The sequence below is a fragment of the Phymastichus coffea genome, unplaced genomic scaffold, assembly GCF_024137745.1.
Source record: "Phymastichus coffea isolate CEN01 unplaced genomic scaffold, Cenicafe_Pcof_1.1 PCOF00011, whole genome shotgun sequence".
NCBI lineage: Eukaryota > Metazoa > Arthropoda > Insecta > Hymenoptera > Eulophidae > Phymastichus > Phymastichus coffea.
In genome coordinates this window covers 1,300,332-1,321,831 of record NW_026706822.1, presented here as the reverse complement: position 1 = coordinate 1,321,831, position 21,500 = coordinate 1,300,332, and the positions used below count along the sequence as shown (strand labels likewise).

General features: G+C 32.4%; 1 protein-coding gene across 1 annotated transcript in view; it reads right to left on the bottom strand.

Annotated features, from left to right (window-relative positions):
- LOC131672227 (uncharacterized) overlaps positions 1–12,968 on the bottom strand; it is a 376,536-nt gene extending 363,568 nt beyond the window's left edge. Inside the window, exon 1 of the mRNA XM_058949318.1 lies at positions 12,737–12,968. Coding sequence (XP_058805301.1) covers positions 12,737–12,785 — 49 coding nt within the window. The 5' untranslated portion in view covers positions 12,786–12,968. The remainder of the gene's footprint in view (positions 1–12,736) is intronic.
- Between the last annotated feature and the right edge of the window lie 8,532 nt (positions 12,969–21,500).

Sequence of the window (21,500 nt, the reverse complement as noted above, 5' to 3'; positions counted from 1 at the left end):
AGAGGCTTTTCTTTGAAATCCATGTTGTTTACTCATCAACGAGACCTCAATGAATGAGTTTGTTAGGTATAAAAAGTCTGCTTATATATCTTTTATTTCATTAACATGCTGTCTTTCGAAGAAGTATGATCACGTACTATAAAAGAAAGACTGATGGTGATCTAATGAACAAGATTATAAATAACTTGCCTATTGAAGCTCACATACCTGGATATCAGTATTGTGGTCCTGGTACAAAATTGAACAAACGATTGGCACGTGGAGATCCTGGTAAAAATCCACTTGACGTTGCTTGTAAAGAAAATGATATTGCTTATGCGCAAAATCTGGAGGATATTGCGACAAGAAATAAAGCTGACGAAATTCTAGCTAACAAAGCTTGGGAAAGAGTGCAAGCTAAAGATAGCAGTTTTGGTGAGAAAGCAGCTGCCTTCACTGTAGTTAACATTATGAAAGTTAAAAGTAAGCTTGGTATGGGTGTTGATATGAAGAAAGGTAGTAAGAAACGAGGTATAGGATTTAAAAAACGCCAAGCACGAAAGAAATTTAGAAAAATCAAAAAGCCGTCAGTTACATTGAATAAAATTATTAAGACGGTCTCGAAAAGTAGTGTGCCTAACAATCGAGCTCTTGTAGTTATTTGTTCGGCTATAAAAGGTGCCAAAGAAGCTGTGAAAAAGGCTGGCGGTAGAAGTAAAATAAATATACCACGTATTTTACCTATTCCCATTAAAGTTGGTGGAGCGCTTCCTTTCTTAATTCCATTATTTACTGCTTTAAGCGCTACTGGAGCTCTAGCTGGAGGAGCTGCTTCAATAGCAAAAGCCGTTAACAGTGCTAAGGCCGCTCAAAATTAATTGAAAGAAGCTCATAGACACAATAAAACTATGGAAGCTATTGCTATTGGTAAAGGACTTTATTTGAAATCACATCGTAAAGGTTATGGTCATCATCTGAAACAATATTCAAGTGGAAAAGGTTTAAAAAAAAAAAGCTCGAAGTAACTTTACCTAATCGAGCACTGACAGATCATGATATAAAAAAATATGCTAAAATATTAAAAATTGCAAATTTTCGAGGTGCTTTTATGCGTGATGCTCTACCGACCGATGGACCTCGATATCAAGAGACAGCTATTGTAAATTTAGATAATAAACGGGGGCCAGGTACTTATAGGGTAGCATATAAAAAGGAAGTATGTATTTTGATAGTTTTGGTGATCTACAACCGCCTATAGATCTATTGCTCTATTTCAAAGTTAATAGAATCATGTATAATTATATCATAGATGTATATGTATAGATATCAAGATTTTAATACATATAATTGCGGCCATCTTTGTCTCAAATTTCTTTTAAACAACTACGAGGTCTGTCCGGAAAGTATCGCGCCTACCTTTATATTTTCGTGCTAACGTTATTCTTTATCATCTGGTGGGTGGCATCCTTCAAAGTAATCCCCACTTGATTGAATAACACGGTTCCATCGATGTTTCCACTTTTCAAAACAGCCCTGGAACTCACTTTTAGGGATAGCCTTAAGTACACTCGTCGCATTGTTTTCAACCGTTGTTTTGTCATTGAATCGGTGTCCTATGAGTAGTTTTTTAGTTTTGGAAACAGCCAAAAGTAACAAGGGGCTATGTCGGGACTGTATGGAGGTTGTCGAAACAATGCGATATTGTATTTGCTCAAAAACTGTTGCACAAGATTGGCTGAATGCGTTGGCGCATTATCGTGATGGAGAAGCCAGTCACCACTTTCCCAAAAGTGTGGCCGTTTTCTTCTTACTGCATCACGCAAACGTTTCGAAATTTGAACATAGTATTCTTCATTGATTGTCTGATCTGTTGGTGCATATTCTTTATGTACAACACCCTCACAATCGGAAAAAACAATCAACATTGACTTAGAAATTGCTCCGACTTTGACGTGCTTTTTTTGGTCTTGGCGATTCAGAATGCTTCCACTGTTGAAGATTGTTGTTTTGTTTCAAGATCATAACCATAAACCCATAATTCATCACCTGTAATAACTTTTCTAAGCACATTATCATCATTATTGACCATTTGCAGATTGTCCATAGCGATTTCTAAGCGAATGTTCTTCTGCTCTGCTGTGAGCAATTTTGGGATGAATTTCGCACACACGCATTTCATTCCTAAATTTTCGGTTAAAATTTATGAAATGATATTTTTTGGTTTCCCAAGGTCTTTTTCTAGTGCTTGCACAGTCATACGACGATGTTGTTCGATTGTAAGTCGCACCCGCTCTACATTATCTGCGGTTTTTGTCGTCGAAGTTCGGCCGAAACGAGAATCACTACCGACAGAAGTGCGACCATCCTTGAACCGTTTATACCACTCTTTTTTTCGTTTTTTGCTGATGGACTCGCTTCCGAAGGCCATTTGCATCATTTCAATAGTTTCCGAACTCGTTTTTCCGAGTTGAAAGCAAAATTTGATGCAAATTCGTTGATCTTGTTTTTCAGTCATTTTTGACAATAAATGCGAACGAATAACAACGAACGCGAAAAAGGCACTGTAAACAAAGACACGTTGCGCATGAACTATACGTTCGACAGGTGTCAGTAAGTAACCAATAGATTCGTGAGGCTTTACTGTTGACGTTTCTATCCGGTAAAGGTCGCTCGAACACTATAGCGCGAAGATATAAACGTAGGCCCGATACTTTCCGGACAGATCTCGTATAGAAAAGACGACTAGTATATAAAATACTCATTCAAGGAATGACTATCATTTGACATGAATCTGTCATGGAGAATACATTGACATTGAGTCTATCGGGAACATCATCCGTACGCGAAACATAATATTTTCCACCGATCGAATTGATACCAAACAAAAAATACGTTCTCAGTCTAGTTGAGCTATTAACATTTAATTCAATACTAAACATTGACGTTGGTTATAATGAGTTTTATATTGAAGGTCAAGAAGCTATCACTTTATCGACTGGTAGTTACGAAATAGAAGATATTGAATGCTTTCTCAAAGAAGCATTAATATTCAAAAGTATATCGTTTAGATTGAAACCAAACAATAATACTTTACGTAGTGTCATTCAGTGCAGTCAAAAAATACATTTTGAACTAGAAGATTCTATTGTATCAATTTTAGGCTTCACTAGACGTACGCTCGTTGAAAACGAAACACATAGTTCTGACTTACCCGTCGCTATTCTTAAAGTCAACGCTTTACGTGTAGAGTGTAATATTACTACAGGATCTTACATAAACGATCGCAAAGTACATACTATATATGAATTTTTTTCAGCAGTCCTATCTGGATAAAAGATTATAGAAGTTCCCTCTCAAGTCATTTACCTTCCAGTCGCTGTGAGGAGCATTGATGATTTTCAAATTCGTATAGTTGATCAAGACGGAAAGCTAGTTAACTTTCGAGGAGAAGTCATCACAGTGCGAGGACATGTAAAGACCATATCTTAGTAACGGGTATCATTTACAGTATAAAGACCGGTAAAGGCTTTATTAAGAGACAAAAATGTCAATCAACAACCAGTCAACAGCAAAGTATCAGACCGCTCACACCTCAGAACAGTCAATTCCTGAAAAGCTTGAGACTGAAAGTCGTCGAAAATCGTGGAAGAAAATATTGTGCATATTAGTGTGATGTATAAAACAACAACAACAATATGGAGGGAATTCTAGACATTCAGTCAGCTGTCGCTTTCGATATATATAGCTCATTATGAAGTTCATGCGCATCAACCTTAATCATTATCATATTTCAATAATAGCGATGAAATTCATATAGTAATTCAACATCAAGATTTATCTCTGCTTCCATCGCGCAGTATGATTTATATTTGTGGTAGGTTGATCAAGCCGGACGGTACTACGCCAGTGGAGAACACTTTATTAGTCAACAACGCCCTCTGTCATTTGTTCGAGAAAATACGATATGAAATAATTGCTATTGAAATTGATAAAGTGAAAAATGTAGGCTTAACAACTCTCATGAAAAATTGGCTTTCACTCAATCCATGTCAGAGCTCTATCGCTGAAAATGCTGGATGGAATGGTGATAACAATGAAGTTTTAATATGCAATGCTCTAAGTTTTTTTGATGTTACTATACCTCTTAGTATGTTGATGGGCTTTGCTGAAGATTATCGGAAAATTGTAGTCAATGTCAAGCATGAACTTATTCTCACAAGATCAAGAGATGATTTGAATGCTATTTTAGGTGCTCCAATAGGGAATCCTGCTGCTTCAGAAAAATAAAAAATTACTTTAACTAAGGTTGAATGGTTGATACCATATGTGATGGTTGCAGATAAAGAAAAAATCAAATTACTCAATCAGATTGGACGAGATCGTGCAATTACAATGAGTTATCGTACTTGGGAAATATATGAGTATCCAAAATTATCACGTACATCAAAGCATGTTTCGAGTGTTAAGACTTACATTTAATTGGAAAAGCCTCGCTTTGTTATTTTAGCTCTTCAAACTAAACATAAAAGTTCGGCGAGTGTTAATTCTAGTAATTTTGATCATTGTAATATTAGTAATGCGAAGCTATTCCTCAATTCACAATGCTATCCGTATAGAAATCTCAATTTGAATATAAATCAAAATCAGTATGCTGTTCTCTACGATATGTATACTAATTTTCAAAACGCTTATTATGGTAGAGAAAACGAGCCGTTACTCTATAAAAAAGATTTCATTAATAAAGTGCCGCTAATAGTTATAGGCTGCTCCAAACAAAATGAAACATTAAAAAGTGCGCCCGTCGATGTTCGCCTAGAATTTGAAACTCGGACTGATTTTCCTGAAGATACTGCACAGCCTACTGCTTAATATTACACAACCGTATTATACAATATAACCCAATTAGTGGTGATGTTAAAAAATTAGTTTAAAATTAACAAGACATCAATGTACATGATGCTTTTCAATAAAAAAAGAAAATAAAAAATATATATATATTGTTAGAATTTAATACAAACTACCTATAATCATAGAGAGAGAGAGTGAGAGAGGGAGAGAGAGAGAGAAGCATCCACACTAATCGGCGTACGCACCTAGCAAGCTAGAGACGCTACCCCCTGGAGAATGAGACAGACCATCATATAGCTTACTAAATACCCTACCAACTTCTACAGCATCCTACCTTACCAACCTCTGTAGGTGAATGTTGGTGGGTAGGTGGGTCAGGGGGGTAGGTGGGTGGAGTAGGTGAATGGGTAGGTGGACGGAGTAGGTGAATTGGGGCAGGGGGGGCACTTTGTCGGAGGGACCACTGGTATATCCTAAGTAAATTAATACATTATTAATTTTTTAATTTAGTTTATTTATTACTTTTTTTTTATAAATTTTACAAAATTAAAAATACGGTTTTTTTACTTTTTTAATATTATTATTATTATTTAAATTTTCTTGATCCGACGACCTTCGAGGGGCGTGTCGGCTTCCTCACTGTTGGTTTGGCTGGAATCAAAATCACTTTTCGTCGAACACACTCGACGTTCTTCACCAACGGAATTTTTTCTGTAAAAAAAATTTTTTAATTATTATTTTTAATTTATATTTATTAATTATTTCTATAACGTAATTACTAACAGTAGCAGTTAAATCGAGCGGTATATCGATTTGTGCATCGTCTCTTTGATAGCCTGCGGATGTTGCTGTAGATGAGGTTGCTGTTGACGTCGCTGGTGATGTTGACCTCGACGTTGCTGATAATGATGATAATGTCACCGGCGCAGATGATATTGACATCCTCGAAGATGGTACAATATCTTGATTTATCATGGCGGTTGTTGATGGTGCAGCAATCTCGTTTATGCTGGAAAGTCTTCGCTTTCGCATAGATTCCTTAATCCACCGAAAAGAAAAAAGACAATTAAATATTAATAAAAAATATAAATTGTGCAACGGTAGTCGATTCAATTAATCGCACCGTTCGCGATTCTGAATTTCGCGCGTTAGTTCTAAGTATTGAGAGAGAGAGGGGGCGCGCGATCTTTCAAATTAGCAGTTACGTCTCAGCTGTTGTGACAAGTAGATATCGCCGAAGTTATTTGCACTGTTTTTTCTCGCCGACTAATAATTACTGGTCCATAATAATTACACGCGTGAGTGCAACAATGAGACCTACAGATTGCAGCGTTTTGGTAGCAGCAGATTTGCAGCTGATAGGTGGTACGAGGCAGCACAGCTGATAACCTAGGACCGGAGGCAGTTGATATTTTGCTGACATCAACAATTACGGCTGATCACCGTAATTGCACCGCAGGGTAGGTGCACCTCCCTTTATTATCGCATGTCAAAATATATTTATTATCTTGTTCAGCCGCGTTAGCGTTGATAATTCTGTATTCGCGCCGAGCGTTAGATCGCGCCAATATTCGAATCTTCTCTCTCTCTCTTTCTCACCGGAAAATTATTTAATTGTAAATCCTATTCGCGTGTGTCAGTCTTTCGGCCCGACAAAGACTGTATAGATTTTTTATGAATATACTTTATTAACTTATTCGCCGATTTCGTCATATGATTTTCCTAATAGTTTAAGAAATTGAAATAGGCTTAGGTGTTAATCCTATTACGCCTAGGGGATTAAGCGGAGAAGGAGTAAAGTCGCTCACACTTCAAACTCATCGAGTGTCACGATACATGTGACTTAAGGTGAGTTCAACTCCGTTTGATAGAAGACAACAAAGAGAAATCATCTGACGTTAAAGCGAATACACGTACTTACATACGTGATTAACGGAGCGGCGGTTTGCTCTGCATCGTGGGAGTTTGCTTATAAATAAATTTCCCATTTTTGCAAGGATTCCCCCCCGTTACAATTGATATAATTTTATAATAATACTTACTTGTTGGACAATCGTCTTTATCTTCCGGATTTGCAGTGCTTGAGGACTGCTCTCATCTACAAATCTTTGCAACTGAAAAATAAATAAATAAATAAATATATAATGAGAAAAAATACTTAATTATTAATATTAGAATTAATAGCCGATATAACGGCTCTCTTGCTACAGCCTGAACGGTAGGATTAGTAAGCTGAAATTGAATAATAATATTATTATTAAAAAAAATTCTAAAAGTTATTTTTATTATTTTTAAATTATTTAAAAATTATACTCACAGTTTCTAAAAACTCGCACGCTTTAATAATATTCTCCATAGTTTGTTTTTTCTTTTTTATTAAATAAATTTTATAAAAATATAAAAACTTACTAATGTTTAAATAATAAAGAATCAGCAGTTCACTGTGAACAGCTTGAAGTTTCCTTTAAAACTGACCAACGAAAATCCTACCGAACACTCACACTATTATCAGGTACGATTTTTCTACAATATATGTAACGATACAGACAAACGTAGACATTCTTTGAGTGAGATAGCACGTTTGATGTGCCCTTTCCCTCCCCATGTGGGGTAGAAAGTTTGCCACTTTCTAAAAAACTTCATAAATCTTGAGCTACGGGCCGGTGACTTTGTAGTCATCCGCAAAAAATGCGTTAAACGCAGATGATCACGCGTCCGCGCTAATGAGTTTGTTTGATCATCCTTGAACCGTCTATGATCTGCATTTGTGATAGTCATAGGCAACATAAGATAAGAGGGAAGGTAGTAAGCATAGATGCTCTCTCTTTCTGCAAGTAGTGGAAAAGCTTGATCACCCTCAAACCAGCTGTGACCTACATTTATGATAGACATAATCAACTTAAGATAAGAGGGTAGTTAGTAAGCATAGCTGCTCATGCGCTCCCCTCTTCCTCGCTCTGTGGTCCACGCTGAGTCAGAGCTAGAGAGAGAGCATACGTTTACTACTATAGTAGAGCATCCCCATCAGGCCAGAACTATAGACAGCATGCGCACCCCTTCTCCTCCGCACGCTGTGGTCTACGCTGAGTCAGAGCTAGAGAGAGGGAGAGAGAGAGAGCACGCATCCTCAAGTTAGAACTATAGAAAGCATGCGCCCCCCCCCGCACGCTCAGGCCCTATACCAAATGTATGCGTGTGTAGCTAATATACACAATATGCATCCTCTAAGGTATATGTGGCATTGGCTCTAGTGGTAGAGCGCTAGCCTGCCAACCCAGAGGACTCCGGTTCGATTCTCCGGTCTGTCTCTTCATTTTTTTCAAAAATCGTAGCTATTTTCTACTCGATTCATTTTCAATGTAGCAAGTAAATTGTCAATAATATATATTTATAACTTTAAAAAAAATATATTTAAATTTAATTAGACTGAAAGCACTAGGTATAGGGTCCCTAGGGACTAGGAACCCTAGAAACTATCCTTAAAAATTATAGGGGGGGGGGGCCAAAGGGTTACGGACCCCCGCAGATGTGCTGGAACATACATTGCTATATTACTGGACAGTAAGTAAAAATATTGCAAAAGTGAACATTAAAAAATAGTGCAAAATGTACTGAACAATTAATTAATTATTACATAATTATTCTCATGTTATGTTTATTCGTATTTTAGGGTGAAAAATGTAGATATTTTTATAATTTCTAAGCAATCTGATATACTGGTCAATGAAGTAATTGCTGATAGCAGCAGTAAACATGAAGATATTGCGAGACGAAGTAGCCGACTTGGAGCTAAACAGTCAGCCGATTACAGTACACCCCGAAAAATGAAATTAAAAACTGTACATAAAGAAATTCCACTGAAGCGAACGCGCCTTGACAGCACAGCTAATGACGACTCAAATTCCCGTGGTTCTGACAACGACACAGTAAACAATGGAAGTTTTACAGGTATTATTTTATCACCTCATTTCAAAGTTGCTTTGACTGAGGGCAATGATAGTCAGAAAGGGCATGTATATGATTATCTGGAACAAGCAAAATTAAAAATTAAGAGATTAGAAAAATCTTTGTGGTTGGCAAAAAATAGGGAAAGGAGGTTATGCAGAAAAAATGACAAATTGAAATTATGTATTGGAAATAAGACTAAACAGCGAGAAAAGTGGAAAATCTAATATTATAGAACATTACAAAAAAGTAAAGAAAAGGAAAACATTTTGAACGACGTGAAAGAAATTGAAAAAAAGGTGCATTAAGTAGGCATTAGAAAACAATTATTGATTGGCAAAGTTTTGGAAGCTCAACTTATTGAAAATAAAAGTAAACTGAATATTGAATATGAGAAAGCCATTTTTGCGCGAATGACATCGGGAAGAATTTGAAAGAAATATTGTTGTCTGAAGAAAATTGTCTACTATTAATAATTATTATTACAATCGAAAGATCAGTGAATATAGCGATTAGACTGGTAAGCGTTCTAATAAGAAAAGGATACTATCTAAAAAAATTATGTTAAGCGATCACTACTTCTCTTGAAAAAAAATATATTTAAATTTAATTAGACTGAAAGCACTAGGTATAGGGTCCCTAGGGACTGGGAGCCCTAGAAACCATCCTCAAAAATTATAAACAATTATTAACATTAATAATAATTAACATGGAAGGGTTAGGCCAGGGAATTAAAGGGTTAAACCAGGGACCCCCCCACGAATATTGTTAATAATAATTGTTAACAATAATAATAATTATTACTAACATGAAAGGGTTAAGTCAGGGTGGGGCCAAAGGGTTATGGACCCCCCGCAGGTGTGCTGGAACAAACATTGCTATACTACTACTCTGTCCAACCTAAAGTTTTTCTTGCTTTTTTTTCTATTAAATTCGCGAAAGGTCGTCAAAACGTTTTTGCCGCTTTCGCCTTTCAATGTCTCTTCTGGCATTCACTTTGTTACGCTTTAATATTTTCTTTTCCTTTTCTACACTGACGAAATCCATTAAACAGTCAAATTGTAACTGCGCTGGCGCTTGATACGATTACATGTGCCTTACTTCCCGAGACTCAGCAAAACTTCCGATGTTTATTTACATATATCAGTGTACGTGTGTTTTGATAGCGAGTTATAACTTGAATTCTTGAAATTTAATGAATGGACGCGTTAATAAGATCATATAAACTGATAAATGGTATATTATATTGATATTGGATTTTTTAAGTTTTTTATTGACCTATAACGAGTCAATACAATGAATCTCCATCATAAGCATTATTTAAAACATTGATAAATAATGTGTACAAAATTTGGCCTGGGGATACAGGCCAATCGGCAAGGTATTTTTAGTGTGCCAGCAGAAAATGTCAAATTTCAATGCGAGGGGCGCAGTGAACTCTTTAACTATAAGAGCTCATAGCTCAGAATATTCACAAGGCACACTTCTAAAAAGAATCTTCTTAGATTGCAATTTCCAAGTAGAATAAGTTTCACTTATTCAAATATGATTTAGAGAAAACTTATTTCCATATAAAAATAAATAAATTGAATTTTTTGATTTAGAAAAAAATGCGTTACACTCCTTCTTGCATGGATTATTTTTTGCCTAATGAAGGCACATGATTGAAACATATTTTTTTATGTAATATAAGTCAAAATGTACCCACAAAAAACTTTTGGAGGGATTTGCTTAAGAATTATTTTTTTCTTTAACAATAAAAAAAAATTTTTATGTCGAGTTACACTGCGAGTTCTTTGAAATATCACACGTTTTCGTCTTATAGCTTCGAAACTACAATAGATACCTCAAATTAATCTTGTGGAGTATATTTTTCACAATTTCTTCTATAGAAAGCTTATTTCAGAATTGTATTACCCCTTTCTGGAGAGCAGTTATCATCAAGGAACACGAATTTTAAAAGTAATGGGGATTTGCTCATATATACTGTCTGTATAATCAGAGGATGAAGTCTATTTGCTATTAGTTCTTTTTATTTAACTGAATGTATTGCAGTTAACTTTTATAACTATCTTTAAAATATCATACTTTCTTCAATTTTCATTAATTTGGAACGATTTGGCAATACATTACTTATCTCTTGATGAGCTTTAATTTTATTGCCATATAAAAAATTGTAATTAAATAAACTGTCCTTTTCCAGAAGCAAAAACAAAGTTTTTGTTCCATTGTAATATCCTATTTCGTATTACGAGTCATGTGAATATTTTTAATAAATTTTATTCATTAAGTCCCACTGAATTTCCATGACTATATTCGTGGAAAACTAACGATTTATAAGATATCCATGCTTACAGTTTTGGCAAAAGTACAACCTCATTCGTTTCTCACTTTCTATAATAAGTAGAAAAATATAATATCATAGAAAACGAAAAAATACAGATTTTCTATTATGTTTCTTCATAATGAAATTTAAAGGTCAACCATTTAAAAAATTCGTTTTAAAAAAATTTCTATGTAGTAGTATTGAATATACGAGTACAAGACACGTAACTATATAAATTACTAGAATACAAAAAGTGAAATAAAATATCAGATAAATATATCTAATCAAAGTTTTCCAAATCGGAAAGGATTGTGCTAGGGAACAGAATATATTATTGTAATATAATTTCTTAATAATATTTTGTATTATTATAAATATTACTGATTATCACAATGTAATTATAATTATTTATATTTGTAATAATGTATAAAAGAATTGATATTTTGATAATTAAAAGTTATATCAATTGGAACTTAACGTTTCTATCAATGTTTGTAAATTCTTGTCAACAATAGATATTATAATTTCATTATACAAACTATATCGGTATTAATCACTGACACATTTTCAATATATTTTGAAATACCAAATACAGCATAATATTCAATCATGTATATTTTCGGTTGATTGTTTAATAAAAATTGTATCATCATGGCTAATGAAAATTTATTCATAATTATAAATGTTCTATAGTATTATTTGTCTCCTCATTCTGATTTATATTTAATTTATAAGTAATATAATAGCGTATTATTACATATATTAATAATATTAATAAATTTAAAATAACTATAATTATTAATATTCCGCAATATTATTTTAATTTTCAAAAAAAGACATTAGTGAAACGTTTACATGAACGTGCATCCGCGCACATACACACATGCATGCACACTCATATACATATATCCCAAAAAATACATTGTTAGTCTATAGTCTAATATATGTATATGAAATTGTTTTCTTTAAAATTAGTCAAATATAAACTTCAAAACGAAGAGTGATTAAAATACAATGATTACTTCAAAATAAATAAAAATAAAAATACTGTAATGTTGTTTAAAAAATTTTTTAAACTATGTATATAAGAACATAATAAATTAAATATTATTAACTTTATAGTAGCCATTTCTCTCACTTTTTACAGAAAAATCAAAAAAGCGTCACTGCTAAATTGAACGCGCATTAGAATACAATCTGCATATATTCTTGTTGGCATATACATTGGATAAAGAATTTCTCTAATTTTATCTCATTATTCCATACATAAGTCATACAAATATTTTTTCACGGTACTTTGACTAAAAATATTTTTGTTGTTATATCATTCCTTCAAGAAGATGTTAATATACGATAAATGTTTATGCAGTTGTGATATAGCATTATGTATTCTGAGTAAATGAGAAATTCATTGAGAATGATTTATTATATCATTATAGTATATTGATATCAGATATGTACGATATTTTCAAATGAAATCGAAGAAAAAAATGTTATATAAATAAAATTAGAATTAACATTTTTACGACTGTAATAAAAACGTTACTACGTTAGACATCTCGTATGAAATAACTTTTGCTTCTAATTTGAAGCGTTAGATTATTTTATTGAACTTATAAAAATAAATAAGATACTGACCTGATATGAGTAAATTGCTAACAGCTAGAAAAAATACAATTATTTTCATAGTGAATTGGTAGAAAATACTTTTACAGTAAAATTATATCAACTTGCGTCTAAAAAACAATATTCTGCACTATAAACAACTGATAATTAATTATTTTATCTTTTATTATTTAAAATAATATAGCACAATTTTATGATAATTCAACTCTGTTTTCAAATTCTCTCTTTGATGAACCACCGGACGTGCTCATTAAGACCGTATTACTCACTGACAGAAAGTATGGATGGGCCTCTTGAAAATAACCATCAGGGCCCAAAGAGGGGATGCAGTATTGCAAGAATCAAAAATGTTTCGTTTTAAATTTTTATTTTTTTAATGATAAGTACATACACACACACACACACACACACACACACATATATATAGCTTAATAACATTTATGAGTCAAAAAGTTTTTGTAAAATCTAAAATTTTTTTAAACAAAATACTTACTATTCTTCAAGGTCACAGCTGTTTACTTAACTCTAAATATAAAACTTTTTACAGATATTAAATTTCTGTCAAAGATTCAATAAGGGATAAATTATTTTACCAATATCATTTTTTATTTCATAAATTTTTAATATTATGCAACATAGAAGTTCGCGCGCACGCGCGGACATGTGTATGTGGACGGGTACGTGTTAGTTTTTGCATGCGCGGTTATTCTGATATCTAAAGAATTAACTATATAACATATTATAATACAATATACATGATTAAGGATAAATAATTCAGTAATTTATGCTTCTTTTCAAAATATTCAAATCAGATATTAAATTTGATAAGTTCAGTGCAGTACTACAATTCAGAACTTTTTGGTAACATTCACTTTAAATAAGTCAGTGACGTGTGTAATATCGAGTCGTAGAAGTAAATATATTAAGTATATTTAAATATATATTATGTGAAGAATAAATAGAAATTAAAAAAAACTATATTATAGTTATTTTCACCAAAATATGAACCGAACTTTTATTTTAAACTAATGATATCCAACACCAATCAGCTTCCAATTGATATTGATAATGAAATAACGTTAAATAAATTTAAATGATATTGTTATCAAACAGCGCATGTATATGTAAAAATTTTTTTTTTCCGCTTAAAATCCTTGAAATTTATAGTTTATACAAAATATTGAAAATAAGTATATAGTTTTTTATATTTTTCAGGATAATTTCCAACAATATCTACGTTGACCATAATTGATATATGAATCAAAATAAAAATGCTGAGAGTTAACATTATATAAAGTGTCCATCTATCCTACAATACTTTAAAACACTGTATATAGTAAACTTTAGATTTTAGGTTTGGTTTGTAATTTCGAACCCAATAACCACAGAATGTTACAAATTCATTAATAGTTTTTTAAATCTATTTAAAAAAATTATTTAAAAAAAGTAAAAAAATTTCCAAAGTTGGCTCGATGAAATTCATGAAGACATTGTTTTCTTATTTATTACAATCTCAAAATTATAGTGTATATAAAAAACTATATTAATAATATTCTTAAAAATAAGATTATTATATCGTATCTTCATATCGATAAATTGTCACCCTTTTTAAAATGGATAACAAATAAATATCACTTAAAATATGTAAATAATAAAGGTAAGAGCATGGAGCGGAATAAGTTGTGGGACCATACGAATTCAGTTAATATTTTATTAAACCAACTATATTTTTTAACTAAATATTTTCAGATTATGTGATGAATTATCTTAGTAATTATAGTACAGTATAATTGAATGATCGTAGTGAACTCAAACTTCGGGTTCATTATGGGAAAATTGACGAATTAAGTATACTTGTTGAATAATGGAGAGTTTACCAAACAATTATTTGGACTTAAAACAATTTTATATAGCCTGCAAATAATACTAACGCTTATACCTTCCACCTAAATAAATTTCAGATAAAATCAGATAAATAATATGTATAGATAACATCAAGTTTTCATACGAGAAAATCCGTTATGCTTTCAAGTCAAGCTACGTTACTATACAGTATGGGTTGGGTTGTCCAAACGGAACTTACAAGAAAAGTACCTTAACCGAAGACATCGATTCTGATAATTCTTATATATGTTGTTGTACGTTAAAAAATAAGAGTTACGTTTTTTTTCTATCAGACAAACATATTTAAGGAGTAAAAACCACCCTCAGAGTTCATCAATATATTTTAGTAAAACCAAGTGGGAAATAATCTTTATAAAAAGTCTACAAATTCTAGTTTGTTTCATTGTTTGCTGTTGCAATCCCTATTTTGGATACGTGAAAACTTGAAAAATTGAAAATTTGATATTTTCTACATTAAAAAACTTAAAAAATAGTGTAATTATAACCAAATTTTTATGATTCTAGAGAAAATAGAAAAATAAAGAATATGTTTTTTTGCATTTTTAATAAGATATTTTTAGAGCGTAAAGCCACCCTATTAATGAAAATTAGTACTTTAGATATTGAAATAGTTCAAAAGCGAATTTTTTAAGTTTTACTGCTATGAAGATATTATTTTAGTAAAAATATTTTAATACCAATTTTAAGGGGTGAAATGCACCCTCAATGTTGACTCCTAAAAACAATTTTTTTAATTAACTTTTCTCCTAATGAAATTTGTTAGTAAAAGGATGTGGTTAATAATCTTTATAACAAGTCGAACAAATTCTGGAATGTTTGACTTTTGGAAGTTGCAACCACTATTTTGAATAGGTGAAAAATTGAAAAATTGACATTAATTTTCGTAATAAAAAATTAGTTTAGTTTTAACCAGATACGAGGTCTGTCCGGAAAGTATCGAGCCTACGTTTATATCTTCGCGCCATAGTGTTCGAGCGACAAATATATTTCCCACGGTCGTGACGTCACGCTCCTTATATGGTAATGTTTTCGCAGAGTTGCCCTAACACATTTGCATATATGTGAGAAAAGCGCCTTCGCTCCATTACCGCTTTTCTTTGATTGTCTTGTGTATGACGGGTTGCTAATTTGCAGAAGGAAATAAGAGACAAGTCAGACTGGACCGTTACAATACGGATGATGAATGTTTTAAATAGGCTGTGCTTGCCTGTCTACATCCAGCTAGGTTTCATAGCGAAAGAGTTCAAAATTATATGCCCTTTGCAAATGAATTGAAATTAAATGATATAAACTTTCCTGTTGAGGTAAAGAATATTCCTAAATTTAAAAAATTAATTTCAATAAATCTATACATACTAAAAAAATACGGTTTTAAATTCGAAGTCTCACCATATTATCTATCAACTTTAAAACAAGATAAGCATGTAAATCGTTTGTTACTACAAAGCGATTATATTGATGAGAATGAAACAGAAAAATCTAATAGATCAAATAACAATGATAATTTCAAATTAAAATTCCACTATGTATGGATTAAAAACTTATCTGCTCTTGTTAGAAGTCAAGTAACGAAACATACTGCACAAATTTATCTATGTTAACGCTGTCTCCACAATTTTAATAATAAAGAAAAATTGAATATTCATGAGACAGATTGTTTAAAATTAAATAAATATAGAGTTAATCTACCTAATTTTCCTCTTCGGAAATTTAATCATTATGATCGAAAGAAATGGTTCCGTTTATTATCTATGCTGATTTAGAGTGCTTATTGAAACCAGTAAATAATGGACGATCCTTCCAAGATCATGAAGCCTTTAGTGTGGAGCTTTATATAAAATGTAGTTATGATGATTCCAAATCAGTCTTTAAGATGTACAGAAAAAAACTGAATGAAGAACAATCACCCGCACAATGGATTATCAAACAATTTCAAATTTTGTTAGATGAAATGAATCAAATATATAAGAATGCAATAGAAATGAATCTTTCATGGCGTAATCAAATGGATTTCAAGATGAGCAAAGTGTGTCATATTTGTAGAAAATATTTTCAACGTGATGAAACAAGAGTTAGAGATCATTGTCATTTGATGGGCCGATTTAGGGGTACTGCTCACGCATCCTGTAATTTAAATTATAAGAATCCTTATTTTATACCAGTCGTCTTCCATAACCTTACTGGATATGATTCTCATTTTATAATAAAAGAAATAGCTACTAGCTCTGATCTTGAGGGAAATGTGACTGTTTTAGCTGAAAACAAGAAAAGATATATAGCTTTCACAAAACACGTGGACGGTAGTACTATAAATTTTGGATTTATTGATTCGTTTCGTTTTATGCTATCATCTCTCGAAAAACTGGCTTCATATTTAACCAAACTAAATATCGTAGAGCATGAATTCAAGATAGATAAATATACAAAAACATAAATAGAATTATTGAAGAGAAAAGAAGTTTTTCCATATGAGTATGTTAACAGTTTTGAAAGATTAAAACAGACTTAATTACCACCTATCGAAGATTTTCATAGTTAACTGATAGATAGCAACATCTCTGAAGCTGACTATAAGCATGCTCAAAAAGTGTGGAATGCATTTGACATCATTGATTTAGGATAGTATTCTGATTTATATTTAAAAATTGACGTAGTACTCTTGGCCGATATTTTTGAAAATTTTCGAAAAACTTGTTTGGATGCGTATCAACTCGACCCAGTACACTATTATACTACTCCTGGATTAACATGGGATGCTATGTTAAAGTGTACAAAAATTGAGCTAGAACTTTTAACCGATATAGACATGGTCTTATTCATCCAAAAAGGTATTCGAGAAAGTATTAGTCAATGCTGTAATAGATATTCAAAAGCTAACAATCGATATATGGGCTGCGAATATAATGAAAAAGAACCTAGCAAGACTTTGATGTACTTTGATGTTAACAATTTATATGGATGGGCGATGACGCAATCATTACCATGTAAAAATTTTAAGTGGGTCTCTAACATTGATAAGCCTCATTTTTTCAATGTTTCCGATAATAATGAGGTTGGATATATTTTAGAAGTTGATCTAGAGTATCCAAAAGAACTACACGACGAACATAAGGACCTTCCACTTTGTCCTGAACATAACACACCACCCGGATCAAGACAAAAAAAACTTTTAACAACACTGTATAATAAAGAATGGTACATTCATTATAGACCGATAAAGCAGGCTATTAAATACGGACTCAAAATAAAACAAATACACAGAGCACTTCAGTTTAATCAAAAGCCGTGGCTTAAAACTTATGTAGATTTGAATACAGAAAAAAGAAAACAAGCTAAAAATGAATTTGAAAAGTTATTTTATAAACTCATGACTAATGCAGTATACGGAAAGACTATGGAGGGTGAAAGGAAACGAAAAGACGTTAAATTAATTAGTGCATGGGGTGGCAGATATGGAGCAGAAGCACGGATCGTCCAACCCAACTTTCATAGTAGTTCAATCTTTGATGAAAATTTAGTAGCAATATAGTTATCATAGACGTCTATTAGTATTAAAAAATCAATATATATTGGACTTTGTGTGCTAGATATCTCAAAAACATTAGTATATGACTTCCACTATGGCTACATAAAAGAAAGACTACATGTATCAGTATAAAGCAAAATTACTTTATACTGATACAGATAGCCTCGTATATGAATTTCAAGATGTTGATATATATGAAATAATGAAAGAAGATATCAATAAATTTGATACATCAGATTACTGAGAACATAATCAGTTTAATATTCCGTTAGTTAATAAAAAAGTTCTCGGTATTATGAAAGATGAATGCAATGGTAAAATTATAGGAGAATTCATTGGACTTCGAAGTAAAATGTATAGTATACTAATAGAAAACCATCAAGCAATAAAGAAAGCAAATGGCGTAAAAACACATACTGTCATAAAAACAATAGATCATGAAGATTTTCGAAACTGTTTATTGGATTTAGAAATTATTAGGCGTGAGCAATGCATATACGAAGTGTATTGCACCAAGTAGGAACAGAAAGAGTGCAGAAAGTAGCACTAAGTCCATATGATGATAAACGATGTATATTCGATAAAAATCCTAATACACTACCATGGGGTCATTACAAAACTATTGAAACGTTAAAGCTTAAAATCAAGAGTCCGGAACAACGAAGGTAAAGAAAGATCATAGAAATGGAAGAAAATCCTCATGAAAGTTGTAAGCTTCCTCCAACCTCCGATAGAAGTCGCTCAGAATAGAGTAGTAATAGTGAGGAGGAAAAAGGCTTAGTTAGGAAAAGACTAAGGATTGAATAGTGAGAGAGTGGGGACAACGGTAGAGTGGGGGACAACGGCAGACATGGCGACTGAAGTCGGAGGAGTATGGGCAATGGAATCATATGAGAAATTACTCAAGTGGAGATAAGGCGAAAAGAGAGGGAAATTACGGCGGGTCGAGTTCTCAGAGAGGGAGCGCATGGTACAAAACGTAGAACACACCTCAGTCCATCGCAGTTATTCAGCAATAGGTTGAAGCAACAGCAGTAGTCTCTCTTCCTAGTTCTCCTATTCGACTTCTAGATTATCTCTTAAAAGTAAGTTTCTTGTATACGAGTAGCTCTCTAACTATATCCTAGTAGTATTAATTATTGATTGATTTTTTTATTGTAGAATGGATTTTTCATCAATTAACAAAATACCCAAATCGGCATTCTTACCTAGAAAAACAATGTCGCAATTAGAAAATAACTTCACCTATATGATAACGAAATTAAGATGTCTGAATACTCGTTATGGATTCAGTGTTATAATAACCGTAGACGAATTTGAAATTTTTCTACCTAAGCGAGTAAGCTTAGCGTTAGAAAAAGACGAAGATATGTTGAAGAAATTATTCGAGACTACGGAGAAAAAGGAGTTGTTTATTTACCATCGAGAAGGCTCGAATTTTGAATTTAAAATCTAATATATTGTGTAAACGTATACATAGTAAATAAATTTATATTTAAAATTTTAATTATGTCTTTAATCCTAATTTAATTATTCCTTCAAATCCTTTTTTTAGAGAGGTTGAAGTAATTACTTATGCGTTCTTTCTGCCGAGCTTCGACTTAGTGTAAATGTCTCATAAGCAATGTTAGTAATGGAAGCACCTTACAGGTGAGAGCGATGGTTGGGGCTCTCATCATTCCTTAACAAAAAAAAAAATTAAGAAAAAGAGAAGGGGGCGATTTCGGCAGCTCGAAAAATGTTTCTATTAAAGCAGGTTTCGAATTGTCGAATATAAAAAATGGAAGTACCTCACAGGTAAGAGCGAAGGTTGGGGCTCTTATCCTTAAAATAAAAAAAACAATGTAATATTTATAAATGAAAACAATTATTTATTTAAATACAAGCTAGATACATATAAATTTATATTTGTAATTCATTGTTGTATAGTCTCCTTATTTATCCAAGAATTGTGAGTATTATCAAAGCCAAGCCATTTTACAGACTTCATTACCCCGTCTTCTGAGAATTTTTTCTACAAGATAAATATCAGGATACATAGCTTTCTGTAGTTCTTGCACATATAAACCACTAACAATGGGATTTTCTTGATAATCTAGTAGGTGATATGTTACAGGTTTAGTTCTCGAAATACGATGAATAGTAAAAATTTCTGTAGACCAATTAGGCGTATATCCTTTTTCAAAAACGTGTTTAGACTTGCTTACTCGCACTTTATCTCCTACCTGGAATTTCGGTATTTCAAAAAGACGATGATCGTAAGAGAATCTTGTCAAGACCTGCATTTCATTTTGTTTAGTCACGTCTTTAGGCTTCATATTTATTGTGCGATGTTTTCGATTATTATAAGATTCTATTAAACTGGGGAGAAAGTCAATCCACTTATAATTTCCTATTAAACTGAATTTTTTCCACATAATATTTTTTAGTGTTCGATTTAAACGTTCACAAATTCATGCTTTAAGATTGCTATAAGTAGAATAAATGTTTATTATATATTTTTTCATTAAACTTTGAAAATTTGTATTGTAGAACTCTTTGCCTCTATCCACTTGGAGATTTTTAGGAATGCGTCCCTCTTTTAGCACAGACTCCATTGCGTTAGTGACATCTGTAGCAGTTTTCTGTTTTACTGGAACTCCCCAAGCATACTTAGAGAACGTATCTATAATAGTTAATAGATAGCGAAAACCTTTATTCTCTCTAGAATAGCTTTGCATCTGAACAAGATCAGCTTGCCACGTCTCATCTATTCCGCGTATATCGAATTTTCGACGAGGATAGTTTCGACGTGTTGGTTTGTGTAACTCATCCACCACTCTTTGATGTTTCATTTTAATCAATTTTTTTAATTGTTTTAAAAAGTCAAACGGTCCAATATTTCTTTCTTTCTCCTTATTATTATTAATATTATCTTCTTCTAACTGATTAATAACTACTCGATGCTTTACTAATTCTAATCTTATTGTATCCAATGATTTTATAAGATCATTTATCATACTCATAAGCGTAGTAACGTTAGCTTCACTAGTTTTTCGCGACGTTCGTAAGTTTACAGCATCGTTACTCTCCTGAGGATCGGCTATATTACAAATTCTTTTGCCATTCGCGTCGTATTGTCCGTCTTTAGTCATTTTATACCGTACACCAGGAGGACCTCGATTTCCCTCCTTTTTTTTAATATACGTCCAAACACATCAACACTCATTTTATTACTGAGGAATATTTAGCATTCTCTTAATATATATATATAGTCAGCTTCACGTAATTCTTTAATGATTGAATGAATTTCATTAATATGACTAGAATTAACTGCGGTTTGTTCGGCGATAAGCAATCTCAATC